Source organism: Branchiostoma floridae, chromosome 8 (genome assembly GCF_000003815.2).
Source record: "Branchiostoma floridae strain S238N-H82 chromosome 8, Bfl_VNyyK, whole genome shotgun sequence".
In the NCBI taxonomy this organism is placed as follows: Eukaryota; Metazoa; Chordata; class Leptocardii; order Amphioxiformes; family Branchiostomatidae; genus Branchiostoma; species Branchiostoma floridae.
The window spans coordinates 17657991-17677594 of NC_049986.1; the positions used below are offsets into that span (position 1 = coordinate 17657991).

Here is a 19604-nt window from a genome sequence, read left to right on the forward strand (position 1 = left end):
TGGTTGTGTAAAAAGGGTCTCTTTATTCAGTGACGTACCAACCTGATGAAACTATTCACGGACACACCTCCATTCCTTTTCACCCTATTCAACATTTATTATTGGTCACATGTTGGTAACATGCTAATTTGCTCCTTTCATGCATGTTGTTTTACTTGTTTGCTGACCATTTATGATACAGTTGTCACATGTTATGGAACAATTTCTTACACACAGTGATTATAGAATGTGCCATGTGCTTGTTGTCTCAAGTTGCATTTGCATCTTGAATAAAAAATAAAAATTTTTTTGAAAACTTTTTCATGAATTATAACCCATCTCCACTTTAGTTGACTTGCCTTGGTTTGAGACTGTTTCTTTCCTTTTCTTTACTGTCCTTAAGTTTTCTGGCTGCTCCGTTTCTCCCCAACAGTATTTTCTGAACCTTTCTACTGAGTTGGGAGCGGTTTCTGCCACTATGAAGGTAAAACCCGCCTGTCTCGACCACTTCATCCTGTCCAACCTCTGTTTCACTATTTTGTCACCATTAATGTTCCCCTCCCTCTTCTAAATTGCAACTTTTTTGAGTCCATCTTTGATCTAATTTGGGCTTGACACCAATAAAAAACGTAAAGAAAGGAAGGCTTAAATTTTTAAGTGGAGAGCAGTAACTCTTCAGGTTTTTAATGTTTGAAATTGTCGTGTCCAGCTAGTTTCTTGTCTGGAAAATTGTTTGGAAGCCTCTTCAGGTTAGTCAGACATCAAGCCCAAAAGATTTTGTTGGTCTCAAATGGTTTGTGCAACATAGAAAACTTATCTGTCCAACTTTTTATTACCCCCAATTTCCAATTCTGTAAACTCACAAAACCTTCCTCTGTCTCAATCTCACTAATTTTATGTTTTTCATTTCATCACACCCAACTCACCTTCCCTCTTACTTCATAGTTGTACCTTGCCAGAAACCGCGCCAACTTTCAACATGAGTTTGACTTAATGGACTGGCTATGCTTTGTGTGTCTGGGTTGTCTTGCTTTTGTTGTGTTGTGATACATCTGTAGATTTTGCAGCATGGCTTGGGCGAGACAACAGTTTGTTGCATCCTTTACATTTACATTGTACAGAATGTTTAAGACATAAACTAAAGCCCATCATCGTACAGTTGATAGAATGATGCACTGTATTTTTGTCCATTTGTAAGGGAAAAAAGTTAAACTACATCTGTAGCAGTCTGTCCAACATAGTCTCAGTGCTACTACACTAAACTAGAGTGTTTAGTAAAATTTCTGCTGCTGAATGTGTCCCAGGGTCTGCAAAAGAAGCACGAGGCGTTTGAGACGGACTTCAAGGTTCACCGTGAGCGTGTGGATTACATCTACTCTCAGGGGAACAAACTGATTGATGAGGTAAGTCTTCCTTGGTAAACTTTGACTAGATCAATATTCCATTATGCACAAAAATATTTTTCTGAATTGTTCAACTTGACTTGTTCCAACACATAAGAAGTATACTGTTATCATTTCTTACTGAGGACCCGATGCAAGAACTTAAGAGTTTCCAAACAATCTCACTATCATACAGCATATGAGTGCTATCATATATCATGATTTTTTAGCAGTTCATCTTTGCAAAAGTCTTAAAACTGTATTAATTCCTTTTTTTAAATAGTCTATCTATTTTATAAGTTGAATTCCACAGTTCAAGATGATGCATGATTTGTAGCTTACCTCCTGTTTCTTCCAGTACTACCAGTGAAAAAAATTTAGGAAAAGTTTCAGCTAATTTTCTAGAGCTAGTATATAGTATATAAACTGAGCTTGTGTTTTTTATACAGGGCAACCACCGCTCGGATGACATCAGAGGAAGGATCCAGTCCCTGGAGTCCAAGGTGCGCTCGCTGGAGGACAGCGCCACCAAGCGCAAACAGAACCTGGACGACAACTCTGCCTTCCTGCAGTTCAACTGGAAGGCTGATGTTGTGGAGTCTTGGATTGGTGAGATGTCTTAGATGGCTTCTACAGTTACCTCTGTTTTCTTAACATATCTGAGAAAGATAAAGAACCTACAGTTCAACTGGAAGGCTGATGTTGTAGAGTCTTGGATTGGTGAGATGTTTTAGATGGCTTCTACAGTTGCTTTCTCTGAGAAACATGAATTATAGTTTAGTACCAAGGAGAGGACTTGTGACTGGTGTAATGCTACTAGTTAGTGATGCCCTGTTCAGCACCAAGAAGAGGTCCTGTGACTTATGTAATAGTTAGTGATGCCCAGTTCAGCACCAAGGAGAGGTTCTGTGACTTGTGTAGTAGTTAGTGATGCCCAGTTCAGTACCAAGGAGAGGTCCTGTGAGTTGTGTAGTAGTTAGTGGTGCCCAGTTCAGTACCAAGGAGAGGTCCTGTGACTTGTGTAGTAGTTAGTGGTGCCCAGTTCAGTACCAAGGAGAGGTCCCGTGAGTTGTGTTACAGTCAGTGATGCCCTGTTCAGCACCAAGGAGAGTTCCATTACCTGAATAATAGTTAGTGATGCCCAGTTCTTCACCAAGGAGAGGTCCTGCCACTTGTGTTATAGTTAGTGATGCCCAGTTCTTCACCAAGGAGAGGTTCTGTGACTTATGTCACAGTTATTGATAGTCAATTCAGCACCTAGCAAAGTCCTGTCTCACATGTCCAGATGCTTCTGTCTGGGATTATGCCTTTTCCTCAATACTCTATCTCTTATAGCTACAACCACTTACTTTGTTTTTGTTGTAAAGCAGTTCAGGATACTTGACTTTCAGTATTAATATTCCCATTACCAACCAACCTGATAACTCTATCAATGATAGGAAGTGATAATGTTCTTGGTTGATGTTGGCTGCAACTTGAGTATTTTTATCATAGTAAGCAAAGGCAGATTGGTAGCACTGACATTTTTACTCTTGCATCTGTATGGCTGTCAATGAAGAAGTAGTCGCTTAAGATGATGGGCATGTTATGTTAGAATATCTCTAATGATCATAGCAGTATTTTTTTCTCCCTCCAAAATTACTGTGTCACAACTAACTCGTCACAACTAACTTTTCTTTGATTCGTCTTGCACAGCTGACAAGGAAGCGACGGTGTTCTCTGACGATTACGGGCGTGACCTGAGCTCGGTTCAAAGGATTTTTTTGTAATTTAATGATACCAATTTTTCCACTTTCGCTCCTGTTTAGCTGACAAGGAAGCGACGGTGTTCTCTGACGACTACGGGCGTGACCTGAGCTCGGTACAGACCCTGCTGACGAAGCAGGAAACGTTCGATGCGGGTCTGCAGGCCTTCGAGAAGGAGGGCATCACCACCATCACCAAGCTCAAGGACCAGCTGGTCGCTTCCCAGCATGCTCAGTCCGACGCCATCAAGCAGCGCCACGCCAACCTCATCAAGAGGTGGGTCTCACATGAACGTTTTGGATGGGACAGACAAATTTGTTTTCTTGGTTCTTAGATTTGTTGTTTCGTTTTTTGCTGATTCAAAGAGAAAACAAATCTACAAGATGATAAAATTTTCCCTGGTATCAGATATACAAGACTTTTGTTTCTAAAGTAAGTCTTTGATATTGTACATGATCTTGTAAATCATGTTGGAATCACAGAGACAATTTTCAGATAGATGTTAACATGTTTTCCATGATGTCAGATGTTAGAGATTTTTACTTAATTCATCAGACATATCCTTGAATGAAAAAGTGTTGAAATTCTAGTTTTGGAATATATTAGTCACTATTATTAAAACTTGTCAATAAGTGGATTAGGATGCACCTACATGTATGTGTCAATGAAAATGTCATGACTGTGCGTGTTTTGAAGGGTCATTTTTTTATGTTAACACATAGATGGGAGAAACTGCTGGCAGACTCAGGGGCTCGTAAGCAGCGCCTGCTTCGCTCCCAGGAGCAGTTCAAGCAGGTGGAGGACCTGTTCCTGCTGTTTGCCAAGAAAGCTTCGGCCTTCAACAGCTGGTTTGAGAACGCGGAGGAGGATCTCACCGACCCTGTCCGCTGTAACTCCATTGAGGAGATCAAGGTTAGGAATTTTTTGTTTGTTTGTTTGAACATTTGTTCATTCATGAAAGCTGAAGTCAGCCAGCAGGCTGCTTTTTATCGAGGTCTTGAAGGAAGAGGCAAAGGTAAGACAAAGCAGTTTGCATCACATGTCATAAGGACTGTGGGATGCGCCTTCCTTAGGCAAAGTACCTTTCTTCTCTGTGCATTCTTTTCCTCTGAGTGATATTTTGGATGGCATTACAGAAAGGTTTCATTGCAGTTCCTTGTGAAATTGTGAAGCTACTATAGACCTCGTCTACAATTCTAATTTTGCAATGTTCCCCAACCCAAGAAGCAATTGAAATCATGAAGTATGCATTGTCAGAAAATTGTTTTACTTGCAAATGATGCCTCAAATATCGTTATAAAACAAGTCATGTCATGCATACAAGTCTCAGCTATACTTAAACAGCAGCCATTTTTCTTGCAGGGGGTGGGGCAACATATACAGGGCTCGAAATACTTTTTTCTGCAAACCTGCACTGGTGCAGGTAACATGAAAAATTACCTGCACCAGACAAACTTAACCTGCACCAGTATGAATTTAGGAAGTATTGATCATGCTAGAATTGTTCAGGAACCATTAATTGCTATATTTTCTTTTATACATTATAGGTGGTAACAGTCAAAGCAGTCAATAACAATCCACATACACCTATACCATGACATTTATGCATAAAACCCAGTACATGGACCAGTGCAGGTTAGGTGCACGTAGACACCAGAAATACCTGCACAGCACCAATTTTACCTGCACTAACCTGCATATGCAGGGGGTATTTCGAGCCCTGATATAGAAAGTGTGGTTTGTTGGAAGTTTGTTTTACCATCTAGTTGCAGAAAATGTAACTGTTTCTAATGTTGCTCCAGGCTCTTAAAGATGCCCACGCAGCCTTCAAGGCCTCGCTGACCTCAGCAGAAGCTGACTACCAGCAGCTGATCGAGCTGGACAAGAAGATCAAGAGCTACAAGGTCACCAGCAACCCGTAAGTACTGATATATCCCTTTTACCTCACAATGCTCTAATCTTCTAAACAGTTTTAAAAGCATATAAAATTTTTCTCATACTACTTTTTGTACTGGCACTTAATATTGCAAGTGTAGCTTTTTTTGTCTTAAATTCTTGTGCATTTGTTGCAACAGTGATAAGATGAAGTCCATATATAAAGAGGGTACGGTACAGTACGCTGCCTAGCATTTGCTTCCTTATTACTATTAGTATTATGGTGAAAGCTCATCTGTATTGGAAGTAATCATATTACAATGGTAAACTTTCTGATTATTAGTATTGTGTTTTCTCCAATTGTTTTCCTTCGCTTCCCTCAGGTACACCTGGTTCACTATTGAGGCCATTGATGATACCTGGAGGAACCTGCAGCGCATCATTGCGGTAAGGCAACTTTGATAGCTGACTTTTTAGAGCTACAGTCACTGTATCTGGTATTTTAGAAACCAAGTGTTCTTACCAAAATACACCTGGCTATATGTTGGTCATGTACCTGCAAGTTAGATTAAAGGAGCTGATGACAATTTAACATTTTTCAATCTGAACATTCTTTTCTTTGGTGGACAAACTCACCTGGAATTATCCTTGCTATAGCCAGCATAGTTTGGTAGAGACTAAGGTGAAAGGTTTTTTTTTTTTTGTTTACTTGTAATACAGCAAGTAAGTTGTAATACAGCAAGACTCCACAAATATTAACACAAGTTAACTAAAGACAACATAATACAATAGTATGTAAAATGAGGGAAATCCCAACTGACATGAACGTGTGACATGAAAGAAAGAAAATCCCAACTGACATGAACGTGTGACATGAAAGAAAGAAAATCCCAACTGATGTGAAGGTGTGACATTACAGGAGCGCGAGGCAGAGCTGAATAAGGAGAAGGTGCGACAGGAGGAGAACGACAAACTGCGCCGCCAGTTCGCTCAGCATGCCAACGCCTTCCACTCTTGGCTTCAGGAGACCAGGTAGTCTTAACGCGAACCTTAGCTTCTGCTGTATTGTGTATGGGTCGACATACAAACGGCACTGTGCTAATTAGATTAAGGATTTTAGATCATGCATGTAGTTTACTTACAACATCAAGTATATAAGCAAGATGGCTAGGAATGACAGATTCTTCCAAGCAATTGAGGTGGGGAAAATGCAACAACACAATTCTGACTGATTTGTTCCTGTACGTGTATGTAAATCTCTTTGGTGTATATGCCGTCCAACTGTTTGTTTAATGTGTGTAGAAAAATAGTTGTTGCAATCATAATAGTATCTTGAAATCTCAGCGTATTTTACATGTACTTAAGTCTTTATCTTATCTTCCTTTCTACTTTCTTTCAAACTGTAAAAAAAGTGTTGTTTTTTTGTGATAGTCTTAGAGTTCAAATTACATATAGTAGTGTGTGATTTAACATATTGTAGTCTGCGAACAATTTTATATCAGTCCTAGATGAAGTACATTTGTATGCTGTCTTACCTTATCCTCTGGGTGTACATTATATATACAGCATGGTACTTAAACTGAAACAGAGATGCCCACTGAAGGCTATACTATTGTTGAGAATATCCTGTACTTATAGATGTTCCAGTTTCTGACGTTTTTCCTCTTTCCTCCACCTCCTCTCCCTCTCACCCGGTGCTGGACTCTGAAGGGCCTACCTCCTGGACGGGTTAATATCTTTCTCCTTTCCTTCTGCATGATTGACACTCATGATTGTCTTACATGTTGTTACGTCATATCTGTCATCCAAGTCAAAATACTGTATGTTTTCGAAAAAGAAAAAGGCAAACTATGAAATCAAGAGTTCATGTAAGTTGCTTGTATAAGTATTTTTTAATGTTTCAGCCCCTAAAATCTTTGATTTTAAATTTAGTGTAGTTCAAAGATTCTGAATACGTTTTTTTCCCCTTTTTGAGGTGATGATTGTGTTTCAAGTGCAAACTGCATAATATTTTCTTCAGCATTCCAGTTTCTTTTTTCCTTTTGCTAAATTATGCAATTCCCTCTCTGTATCCTAACTGTAACTTAAGATTGATTACTTGTGCCATTTTCTTCAGCTAATACACATTTCAAAAAGCTTTGTTATTGTCTGAACTCAGACACAAGTTGTCAATATCTTTGTTTCATTAATTTACATTAATGATAATGCAACCCAAAGGTTTAGCAAAATACTTTCAGTTAGCACCTTTAATCTTTGTCTGTTTTAACCTATTGTTCTTTCTGTTGTCATTGTCCTTTGTTAATCACTCTATTGTGTTTTCCTGTCTTGTCTAGTATTGAACTGCTCGGTCCGTACCAAAAGTACCACCGCCTCATAGATGAGCGTGGCACTCAAAGGTTTCACCTGTCCATCTCTCTCTGTTTGAAAGGGACTATCTATGTGGGATAACTATTCTAGACTCAATACACATTCGGTATTTGTTTTGGCATAGGACTTGCAAACCCTTCCTGTTTTGGGGCCTCCAAAATCATGGTACAGAAACAGAAAGGGTACTTGCTGTCCTATGTGCCACTAGGCACTAAAGGAACAAACCAAAGAATCAAAACAAAAATCCATGAGTATGACAGAACAATGAAGACCAATCAAGCCTTGTGAAAGACCTTTCTATAAGCTCAATAGACACCTGGTCCAGCACATTGTATTTGTACCTGGTGTCTTTCAGAATATCCATGTGATAGTCCCGTAGATAATCTACTTTGCTTCATTACTTCTTCTCTGCAAGAATTTCACCAGATTCTGCTTGGTATATTTTGCATATTATTAATGATGTAATTAAGCTTGCTTCATTTGCATCTTAAGTGTGCTTTCTAGAATATCTAACCCTTTTTCAATGTCATTGCTTTTTCTTATGTGCATCCAGGAATAATGAAATGTGTTTTGATTACAGTTTATTTTAAAATACAGAATCTGCTTATATTGTCTGTATTTATCTCTTGCAAAAAGGTTTAGGTATGTTCAGAATGGCTGATAATGCATTGTGTATTTGGATGTCACAGCTACTGATGACAGCACAGTAGGCAGTAATAAAAGTCTGATGTCACAAAAGAATATGATGATGAAATAGCAAGAAAAAACTTTCCATGATGTCACAATAGCATGCAATAATGATGTTATAATGTCCTTGATGTCACAACAACAACATGTAATAATTTTTCCTGGTATGATTTATCCCCAGGGCTGCTATGGTGGAGGAGACTGGATCTCTGGAGGCCCAGCTAGAGGCAACCAAGGTAGGAACTGGAAACAGCTCACAAGGGGACCCTGTTCTACTGGGAACTGATTGAGAATCAAACTGGCAAACATTTAGCCTCAAACCTTTCATATATGCTTGAAATTCAGCTTAAACCAAGTTCAAAGGTTCTTTGATTTTCATTTTGATTTGATTATTTTTCAATCAGAATGACCAAGTATAACTTACATCAGTCAGAATGATCAATAAACTAAGCACAATTTTCAACCAATCAGAGTCAATGATTTCAAGTGCAATTTACAAGCAATCAGAGTCAATGATTTCAAGTGCAATTTACAACCAATCAGAATGATCAATGGTTCAAGCCCAGCTTTCCACCAATGAAGTTAACCAATGATTCAACCAATCAGATTTAATGATAGCATAACCCCAATCAGAATGATCCAAGCACAATCTTCAACCAATTGGAATCAATGATTCAAGCCCAACTTTTAACCAATGAGAATGATCAATGATTCAAGTGAAAGTATCAACCAATCAGAAATGATAAGTACAACTGTTAACCAATCAGAAGGATACATCTTGCAAATCCATTCAAAATCTAATTAAATCTCTGATCTGCAAATCCAACTCCAATGGTCCGACCAGTGTTGTTTTAAGAGGAAATGTTTAAATATTCCCATGACTGTTTCTGTGGTAGGCAAGCACCAGCAACCTGGAACACCAACTGGAACTCATGAAGGTAAAACTGTTGGCCAGCGGTTGGGACAAACTGTTTAAATCAACAGTCTGAACTTTTTTAACACATGTTTACATTACACAATATATAGCAGGTTTAATCTAAAGCAGCAAAATGTATTTTATTAAGTATAATAACAACTGCTAACGGGGTTTGATATTTTGTTGGTACAAGTATAACTAAAATATCAACAGTGTTTTGTTGATTGAAGTTTCTTTGCCCATATCACCAGTTTGATATAGAATTTAATGTTCTTTGTGTATATGTCTCATTGGATCTTTTGCAGTATAATTTTTATCCTCAGTCTCCTCAATACAAGACATGAAGAATTTACACTAGAAAGAAGAAGTACTATGTCTTATGAGAGAAAAAATCTTAAGAAGAAAGTTGAGTACTGTAAATGCAGAAATGTTCGCAGTGGATTAATGTTCGCGGTTTTCGCGGTGACCACTTCACCGCGAACTTAAAACCACCGCGAACATTTTTCTATTATGGTATTAGACTGCAGTCTATGGTGTTATCGTGAACTTAAATCCACCGCGAAAAGTCCCTTTTCCCGCTACCGCGAAATTAAATCCCCGCGAACTTAAATGCATTTACAGTACTTTTCGAAAGAAGACTAGCACAAGATTTTGTCCTGAAAAAAAAAAAGAATTTCATGCAGCAACCCTTTCAAAGTCTTCAAAGTCAGTTCCTAATAAAATATCCTGTTTCCTTTTACCACAGCAAAAGTGCCAGGAGATCCGCACCCACCGCACCCAACTGAAGAAGGTGGAAGACCTGGGAGCAAACATGGAGGAGCGACTCATCTTAGACAACAGGTGGGGACACCATTTCTCTCTGTAACATTACATGCATGGGCAGCTCTGTGTGTAGTCCTTTATTGCATTGCATTACTTGTAAGGGTTAAGTATCTGATGCTTTGGAGGCATTGCTTTAAGCACGTAAAAAAGTTGCTCTTGTCAAAAGGAGTAGAGGTCTGTCAGAGGCCACAAGCCACATTGTACTATCAGCCATTAAAAAACATCATACTTAACCTCTAGAGAGGGAAACTGCTTCACCCTTTACCTTATCTAAAATGTATGTTTATGCTGTGCCATATACAGTGTAGTTTCTGCTACTAGCAGGTGTGTGTACAAGTAATATGTCATGCCTTCGAAGGGCTTACTTGAAGATGAAACCCTTACAAATCCTTACTTGCACAAGTACATGTACATGTACAAAATGTATGTGTATCTATAGCTATGGTTCGAGTGTGTATGGAGAGTACTAAGCTGCTGTGCGCTGCCCCCTGTCAGGTACACGGAGCACAGCACAGTCGGGCTGGCCCAGCAGTGTGTGTAAACTGTTACAAATCCTTACCTACACCAGTACATACTATGTATAACTATAGCTTTGGTTCGAGTATGTGTGGAGAGTACTAAGCTGCTGTGCGCTGCCCCCTGTCAGGTACACGGAGCACAGCACGGTGGGGCTGGCCCAGCAGTGTGTGTAAACCTTTACAAATCCATACCTACACAAGTACATACTATGTATAGCTATAGCTTTGGTTCGAGTGTGTGTGGAGAGTACTAAGCTGCTCTGCGCTGCCCCCTGTCAGGTACACGGAGCACAGCACGGTGGGGCTGGCCCAGCAGTGTGTGTAAACCTTTACAAATCCATACCTACACAAGTACATACTATGTATAGCTATAGCTTTGGTTTGTGTATGGAGAGTACTAAGTTTCTCTGTGCTGCCCCCTGGCAGGTACACGGAGCACAGCACGGTGGGGCTGGCCCAGCAGTGGGACCAGCTGGACCAACTGGGGATGCGCATGTGTCACAACCTGGAACAGCAAATACAGGCCAGGTAACGTTCTCTTTACTCTTCTTGTACTGGAGGCCATATACATAATGCCGAAACTAATGATTAGCCTACTCCATTGTAATACTATATCAATGAATTATGTTACCCCTTATTATTATGTTAACTAGGTTATTAGCTTTATCCTATACCTCTGTTTTGTACTCTGTGTAATAGTCATTAATGGGAAAAGACATACGACTTTCTTAACTCCACTCAGCTGTAATATAGGTACTTGATTGGGGACTTGTATTCATTTTGTTTATTTATTTACATATATTTATGGCCCATGTACAGACAGACTGACAGACTTAATGTACTCTTCATTCTCCACAGGAACAAAGTTGGAGTGTCGGAGGAGGCTCTCAAGGAGTTCAGCATGATGTTCAAGTAAGTAAAACGTCTCCTCTCTCCAAGTGCATGTATTTCTTTTTTCCTAAATCTGCTCTGGTGTTATTACTTTTACCAAACAGTGTTATTACTTTTACCAAACCTAATGTAGCATGTTAGTTTTAACTGTAACATGCATTGGCATAATACCGGTAGTAAGACTTATACCGGTAGATTAAAAATACTGGAACTTAAAGAGATCTACACATGCAACAATAGTTATTTCTCAGCTGTGCACACTTCAGACATCTAGGTGTCCAATACATCATTTACAAAGCATCGATAACAATGCATTCGAAGACAACAAGGCCAATAGTTTTCAGTATCTTTTTCGGGGTAGGCAGCTCGTCGTGGGACGAACACACTGTCACATTCATTGCCAAATTACTGAGATCATAATTACACATGCTCACGGCACAAGACGAACATGATTCAACAACAATCTTGAATTTCTGTTGGTGACCTACAACTCATGTAAAAGTGTGAAGAACCGTTCATAATAGCCCGGATCTACGACTGAATGGGCAAAATTGAACGTACGCAGCCATTTTCCCGCCATTTTTATATCTACGCTAGCAGTGAAGTGTTACGTCATAGCGGTTGTGACGGACAGGAGTTAAATGAAAATTCTTGACAGTATACGTCCGTTTTCTCATGACATTTTGTATGCTCATGCAGGTTTATGTTTTATGCATTTACTGACAGAAAAGGAAGGAACATCAGAGGATGTATAAATGTACATAGCGGCAGTTAATTGTGCCGTGTTTCTTCCTACCGGTATTTTTTACCCCCTCCCAACCACGCGCCCGTTCGCCGTGTAATTCCGCGGCGTGCTACAATTACAATATTACGCTTTTAGCAGGACAAGAGTGGCAGAAAAGTTACACAGAAGAAGTGGCAAGGGTAACCTATGACAGCAACATGTAACTGGAGAAAATGATGCGTTGACAATTTGTCAAATCAGTATGGCTAGAGAGATCGTCGTAAACGTACCGGTATTATGATAATAGATGTTACATACCCGATACTTAGTAATAATACTATGTACTATAATGTAGTCGTGTACAATACTATACATGTACTATGATAGAAAGGAATCTTAGTCTTACTGAGACATTTCAACAAGGATAGCATTGAAGTTTTCTCTCCAATATTCTGTCTTTATATGTTACCTGACATAACAATCTAACATACTGGAAGCAGTGATGATACTGTACTGTAATGGCAGGAAGTAATAAATATAAGAGCAGTTGTTGTTGTGTCTTCTGCAGACATTTCGACAAGGATAACAATGAAGCTTTCTCTCCAGTATTCTGTTTTTATACATGTATGTTACCTGACATGCAATCTAACATACTTTAAGCAGTGATGATACTGTACTTTGGCAGAAAGTAAGGACACTAAGTCTTGTTGTGATGTTTTCTGCAGACATTTCGACAAGGATAAGAGCGGGAAGCTGGACCATCACGAGTTCAAGTCCTGTCTGCGCTCCCTGGGGTACGATCTGCCCATGGTGGAGGAGGGAGAGCCGGACCCGGAGTTCCACGCTATACTCGACACCGTCGATCCCAATAGGTTTGTTCAATATTCTCAATCACTGGTTATCTGAGAGGCTTTTCGGGAGGCTGGGGTGCAGAGGGACTCGAAATTAGACGTACTGGATGCTTTCACACTTTGGAGAAGATCCTCTGACAAACATAAACTTCTGATTGACCAGGGATGCCACTATGTCATTTGTGGTCACAGTCTTCAACTGTAACCTCTCTGACAGTAATTTTAGCCCTTAGGATACTAGTTAGAATACGTCATTGTAACTTAAAATTCTTAAAAACTCTGCACCATGAAGGTGCCCCTGGATCCCCCTACAATAGTTGTGCCTATATCACTGCCCGTGACTCACCAAGAAATTTGGACCCCCATGACAGGGTTGAACAAGTCCACTAGCCCCATTGTCCCGGGCAAGTGAAAGTGCCCATTGGGCAAGTGCATGACCTACCCTACTTGCCCGATCGGGCGAGTAAGATTTTTCCATTGAGTGAGTTTTTCTACGTGTTACCTTTCACAGTCATGACATCCAGCAATGGTCAACATAGAAAAATAGAGGCAATAATAAGAATTCCATTGCTGGAACTCAAGTGAAGATGCATATAAAAGTGACAGTCATTAAATTTTGAATTTTGGGCAAGTGAAAAGTTGGTGCGGGCAAGTAAAATTTTTATGTGCTTGCCCGACAGGACAAGTGAATTTTAGAAAACTTGTCCAACCCTACATGATAGTAGCTAAAAGCCTGCTGGTTATGATATGAAGTGTTTTCTTCCCTCCTTGCGCCTGTCAGGGATGGGTACGTGTCACTGCAGGAGTACATGGCCTTCATGATCAGTCGCGAGACAGAGAACGTGCAAACGAGCGAGGAGGTGGAGAACGCCTTCCGGGCCATCGCTACGGAGGGGAAACCATACGTGACGAAGGAAGAGCTCTACGCGGTGAGACTGACCATCCTGATCAATGAACAATCTTCTTATAAAGTTTTATTCAAGGAGATGATCATAAGAATGCACAGTTGTGATGAAATTATGAAATGTTGATTTTTCTTCCAACCTTCTTTCTAAACCTTGGGTGACATTCCTCTAAAATTCCTGTCTTGCATACAATGTATATACATCATTACAGATATATCAGTACACAATGCACCCACTTCATATTTCTCTGAATAAATTGAACACAATTTGATGGTGCTCAATCAGGTCTTTGTACTTATTAACAATGTGCACTGAGTCTCTTATCCTCAAAACACTAAAATTGATACTAACCTACAAATTGCTGGTGATTGTTTGTAACTCACCTCAAAGTGGTCCATGTAACGTGCACAATGTTTCAGAATCATGGAATACTGAATTCCTTGTAGATTGCAAATTGATGTCATTGTTCTACAAATTAATGATAATTTTGTGATTGTTTTGTCTGTAATGGATGTCAGAATCATGCTATAACCCAGATTTGAAGATTTGTACTAAAAAGCATTTGTATTAAAAAGCATTCAACTTTGGGATCATCAAATACAAATACATTTTTAGTATTTTCATGCTCAAATTTTTCTAACAACATTGTGTATGTATGTGAATGTAAACGGCATGAAATTGTAATTTTTGTGCATCAAATTAGATCACTAATAATATTATTGTTTAACATGGTAACAATAGAAGATTGTATTTACCTTGCTATGATATAACCCTGCTTTAACCACCCACCCATGGCTTCCCTTAGAATACAGACATCCATACACACTCTCCCTGCTTTCTTAGTCAGCAAAGCACTGTGCACTTCTTCATGTATACACAGGATTTCGATATTTCCATGGACAGTCATCAGAAAAGTCTTCATCTCCATAGCTTAAAATAAACTGAAATTTCTTGCAAAATTGATTGTTACACCTTTTAGCTACCTTTATTAGGACTCTGGCAAAAGTAGCTAAATGGATACAGAAACTTTGGCAGGGTAAAAAAAATGTCCAAGGTTTTCAAGCTAAGGATGCATACCAACTGGATAATGATATTTTAGTCAAAGCCATTGGAAATTTTACTAGTAAAGTTGATAACGATAGAATGACATGTTTGAAACCCTTTCTATAATGTACATTATGATCGATCTGATATTGTTTGACTTCCATGTAACCTGTGGACTTCATCTTCATCTATGGATTTGCACATGGAAAAGCTGTGCAGCATTACAAAACAACAAACCCTGTGTATTACATGTGCAGCACACCCCTTTTCATGCACAAACACCATGAATTTAGCCTTTCATCATGATTCATTTTTTGCTAGACTAGTAATAGTAGTATCCTATTCCTGCTGCTCCCCCTAGTGGCTGCACCCTGTAATGCAACCGTCATCTATTCACCTTCAGCACAGCTTTACCAATCTTTTCATCTTTTTATTTTTTAATTTTTTGTTCATATTAATTTTGTAGCTATGGAATCTGCCTTGCTCTCAAGGGTCTAATAAAATCCATTTTTTCATCATTGTATTACAGATGTATTGTGTAAAAAATACATAATACATCTAAGTAGCTTCTTTGATGTTGCACTTGGTGATTACAAGTATGATCTGTTATTTTCAGTCACACCAACTCCTGCCATTTGTTTTGCTTCTGGAAAAATGCTTGAAACATTTTTTTTGTTGCTTCAGTATATATTATAGCTTTTCCCTCAGAAAGTGGAAAGATTTTTTCTTTTTGAATAAAAAATGTATCCTACGCAATCAAAAAGTTACTCAAGCAACTGAATAAATCTAGAAAAAGAATCTTTCCAGTATTGTGTAACAGTAACTGATATACTGCATTGATGTCTAAAATTCGTTGACGAAATTGTATCCTGTCTGAATTGAACAAATTTAAGTTCAGTTTGATAGCAGTAAGACCCTCTGCAGTGCAAGGTTGGCTCCCCTCCCACGCCTCTCTCGCCTCCTCTCCCTGTGCACTTCATGGGGCATGTGTCACTTCTTGTCCACAGCACCTGACTAAACAACAGGCAGACTACTGTGTCAAACACATGGTTCTGTGGAAGGACTCCACCGGCAGAGAGGTTCCAGACCACTACGACTACAGAGACTTTATCCAAAAACTCTTTAACAGTAACACCTACTGACCTCACCTCTGTCGTAAGTTTGCTCCATCTCTCTCTCTCTCTCTCTGTCTGAGAGACTCTTTCTCGGTCCTGTCTTCTCTTGTCTTTGTTCTGCGCCTGCTCTAGTCTTTCTGTACTGCCTGCAACACTTTATAATGACATGTGTAGCTTGCACATTGTAGCTTTGCACTCAGCCCAGTACACTGAGTACTTGCTGTGTCTACTTAACACAGTCCACTACAAAGAGACGTTGCATTTGGTTTTTGCCAGACATTCCCTAACATTGCAAAGGACTCAAGGGAAATTTTGTTTTGAAGTCTAGAATTTGATTTGCTCCAGGCAGTGGTGAAATCACCTTTTTTCTTCTACTTAAATGGTAATTGGATTAGCATGAGTCATCAGGTGCCACAAATTTACAGGTTATCAAGGTTACACGTGAAGTAGACACAGCAGATAATTGGTGCACTGGGGATTCTTTGCAAGAATAGAGAGGTGGAATGGAAAATGTTACTGGATGTCACCTGCAAAGTGATGATCACAATGGTTTGAATTTTGGTAAACTTTTAAAGGCTTTATACTAGATTTCTGCCTAAATTTGAGCTGTGCACATTATCGCCCCTCGTAAACAGGTTAATATGCTTCTAGTATCAAATACATTCAAAACAAGATCTTGAGCAGTTGCTGTATTGCCATGCATACATTTGTAAATGCCAGCAAAAAAAAGCTATAATGCACAATGTACCATTCTGCCTCTTCTGTGTCAAACTTTGTCACTTTCTACCTGACAGTTACACATACATGTACTCCATATACAATGTACCAATCACTCTCAATGCTTGCACGCATGTGGTTTTGATTCCAGTGATGTCACAGTGTCAATCCTCGGATGATTTGATATAAGGAATTGATGTGATGTGATGTGATGTATTTTACTTCCAGTGGCAGTGATGTACCAGTGTTTTTTAGTTCATTGCCTATTCTGTTTCTGTGCAATGAATTTCTTGCCTGCTTGCTTGTCTGCCTTCAGTCTGTTTACTGCAGCACCTCCATGTATACATTATAAATAAACAATGTCAGACAAGGCCATACCACTGGAATGACTTCATATATGAAGAATTTCTGTTTACGTTCAAATTGATAAATGTTTGAAAACAAGACAATAATGATGTTTTAAGAAACCCACAGGCTAAAGCTCTCTTTGATTTGATGGAAAAATTGTAGGCTTGCATCTCAGTCCAATTTTTCAGTCAGGTAACTTTGACGTGCTTAATGCACTGTAACCAAGTCATCACAGTGTTTTATCTCTCAGATGACGATAACACATTTCCTGAAGCACAGTCAGTTGGAAAGTGCTTCCTTTACCAAGAAAATTACATGACTTTCAAAACGGAGCAGTCATGGTTCAGTCAATTACAGATGGCGACCACAACCGATTCATACTTGATTAACCTTGACATACAACGGAACTTAAGCACATGCCTATAGAAATAATGGTTCATTCGCAGCAGGTCATGCACTGTAAGCAAGTCATCACAGTGGGGTGGCCTTTAGATAAAGATAACCATAAATGTGAACAATAGAAGCCTGTTTTTTGCTACAATTGGGCACTTCTTGTTCATTAGTTGCACATTAACTTAAATACATGTGTGGCAAAGTGCACATGCCAGAGCTACATGTAAACCAATATGCACTAACATTAGGCATGCAGCAACTTTTATGTGTAGTTAGTGCATGCAACATTTTTCATCCACAAAAAACACACTAAGTTGCTGGTCTGCCAGAAAGAATTTGCTGTCACTGCCATATAACTTTAACCATCTGCTTGAAAGGTCTATATAGAATTTTAAACTTCTTTATTGCAGGAGAGATTTTTGAAGGACCTCGGTGGCATTTGCACTTTGCTGACCCAACAACCTCCATCCTTTCCCCTTGTAGTTTTTAACTTGAAAAGTATGATCCATATTTGAAAGAGTAGCAAGAATGACCTAATCTTTTTAAATCCATTTGAATGTATTCTTCCTTGTACGTATTCAAATTATACAGAGAATGCCTAAATACAAATGTATGTACTATTCAGTAGATCATTGCTTTTTCAGCCTGTAACCAAGGAGCTTTTATAAAGATGGTCTTAATAAAAGCTCCTTGCTGTAACAGATGTGCAAATTTACATGACATGGGTTGTTTCTGACTCTAATCTTCCACCTTTTCCAGAACCTGACAAAGGACCAGGCGGAATACTGCATCCTCCGCATGAAACCGTACGTGGATAACAGAGGCCACGAGGTCACAGGAGCGCTCGACTACATAGACTTTACCCAGTCCCTATTCGCCAACTAATCCCCCCACCCCTTCCCCACTTATAGTAAGCTTACAATGTATTACCCGCTATGCTACCTATATAGTTACTCAGAATGTTAGTCTTATTGTGCTGTTGCGTATGCATGTGTGTGTATTTACATTCTACCATCTTGCTGGTTTGGAAGCTGCCTTGCACAGTTTATAGCAAGGGTCTGCCTCATGAAGCCACTACACTTTCGTAGTAGAAAGTTAGCATAAGTAGTTAGAAATTGCTACATAATTGCAACGTATACTACTGAAATAACAATCCAATGTTAACCCAAGAATAGTTACCCTACAAAAGTCGATACATATTTCTATATCCAGCTTACTTTGCTGATAGTGAATGATAGTGTTACATATAGTAGGATATGTAAGAACTGATTAACTACAAATAGCAACTGTTATTAAAAGTAGAACTAATGCATAGTATTGATGGAGACTTCATCCAAGTATATGTAGTAATATCTCCATTAGGGACTGAGACAGTGTGTGGTTGTACTCTTGGCTATAATAAAGACTTTGCAAGTGCTCATGTAGCAGCAAGGCAGAGACTTGACCATAACCAAAGTCTCTTTGCAGTTTCCCTCAGACCATTTTGTGAGCTTTGTTGTCAAAACTCTGCAGTTTTAGACGTTTGTTTTTAAGGATCACATTAAGGACTGGTTTTATACAAATTGTTGCTTCTGAAGCTGCTGCAAGCTACCACCAACATCTGGTAATATGAATGCAACAAGCTCAGAACTTATGTCAGGAAGAAATGGGATGGGAAGAGAAGCATGTTTGAAGTTACCATTCCTTAAATGTCATCATGACTGTAATACAGACCATTGTTTATTGAAGTTTAGACAATTTCTTGAATTCTTGTACTTGAATTGTTTTAGTTGTTTTCCACCAAGAAGTGTATCCATGCATGTGCTCTTCCACTGATACTTGCACACTGTGTGACTCACTCCTGTTCTCTGTGTGGCATGCTGACAGCACAATAAAGTAGTATTACTCCGGAGCAAGACCCCATTGCATTCTTGAGTTTGAGTTGAGAATGTTATTCTGTGTACTTGAGAGAATGATCATAGTAATCTATGTTAAGTTCTGTAAATCTCCCACATTGGTTGATAACACAGAACAATATTCTGTTGGGGAATACAACAAAGGACTGAGGAAACTAGTGTTTCAGAAATCGGGGAAAATAAGATTACAAATCATTCCATAGAAAAACATGTCAAAGAGGTTTTGTGTGCAAATGCATAAATTCAGGATGCAGATGTTTTGTGTATGTGTGTGTGTGTGTTTATGCTTAGGGTAAGTTTAAGCCAGGATAATTATTTAGATACATTAATGTTTCATGGTCTTATCAACAAGCTCAGTTTTGAAACTCTTCCCCCAGAAAATTCACTTTTTGTATCAAGAAGCTTGTAATAAATTACATGCAAAGTACC

General features: G+C 39.0%; 1 protein-coding gene across 37 annotated transcripts in view; it reads left to right on the forward strand.

The window, feature by feature from the left end:
* LOC118421631 (spectrin alpha chain, non-erythrocytic 1-like) overlaps positions 1-19175 on the forward strand; it is a 70542-nt gene extending 51367 nt beyond the window's left edge. For 12 of the 37 annotated variants that reach the window (XM_035829029.1, XM_035829015.1, XM_035829010.1 and 9 more), the window contains 19 exons: positions 413-463; positions 1284-1382; positions 1811-1970; positions 3170-3383; positions 3830-4019; positions 4910-5025; positions 5366-5429; positions 5902-6014; positions 6693-6710; positions 7316-7378; positions 8218-8272; positions 8933-8974; positions 9698-9792; positions 10719-10820; positions 11151-11204; positions 12633-12779; positions 13540-13687; positions 15715-15862; positions 18040-19175. In XM_035829029.1, the coding sequence (XP_035684922.1) occupies positions 413-463; positions 1284-1382; positions 1811-1970; positions 3170-3383; positions 3830-4019; positions 4910-5025; positions 5366-5429; positions 5902-6014; positions 6693-6710; positions 7316-7378; positions 8218-8272; positions 8933-8974; positions 9698-9792; positions 10719-10820; positions 11151-11204; positions 12633-12779; positions 13540-13687; positions 15715-15849 (1866 nt within the window). In that variant the 3' untranslated portion in view covers positions 15850-15862; positions 18040-19175. Of the gene's footprint in view, positions 1-412; positions 464-1283; positions 1383-1810; positions 1971-3169; positions 3384-3829; positions 4020-4909; positions 5026-5365; positions 5430-5901; positions 6015-6692; positions 6711-7315; positions 7379-8217; positions 8273-8932; positions 8975-9697; positions 9793-10269; positions 10331-10420; positions 10498-10718; positions 10821-11150; positions 11205-12475; positions 12582-12632; positions 12780-13539; positions 13688-15714; positions 15863-18039 lie in introns of those variants that run through there. The other 25 variants (XM_035829007.1, XM_035829021.1, XM_035829027.1 and 22 more) reach the window with 19 other exon arrangements.
* The last annotated feature ends 429 nt before the right edge of the window (positions 19176-19604 follow it).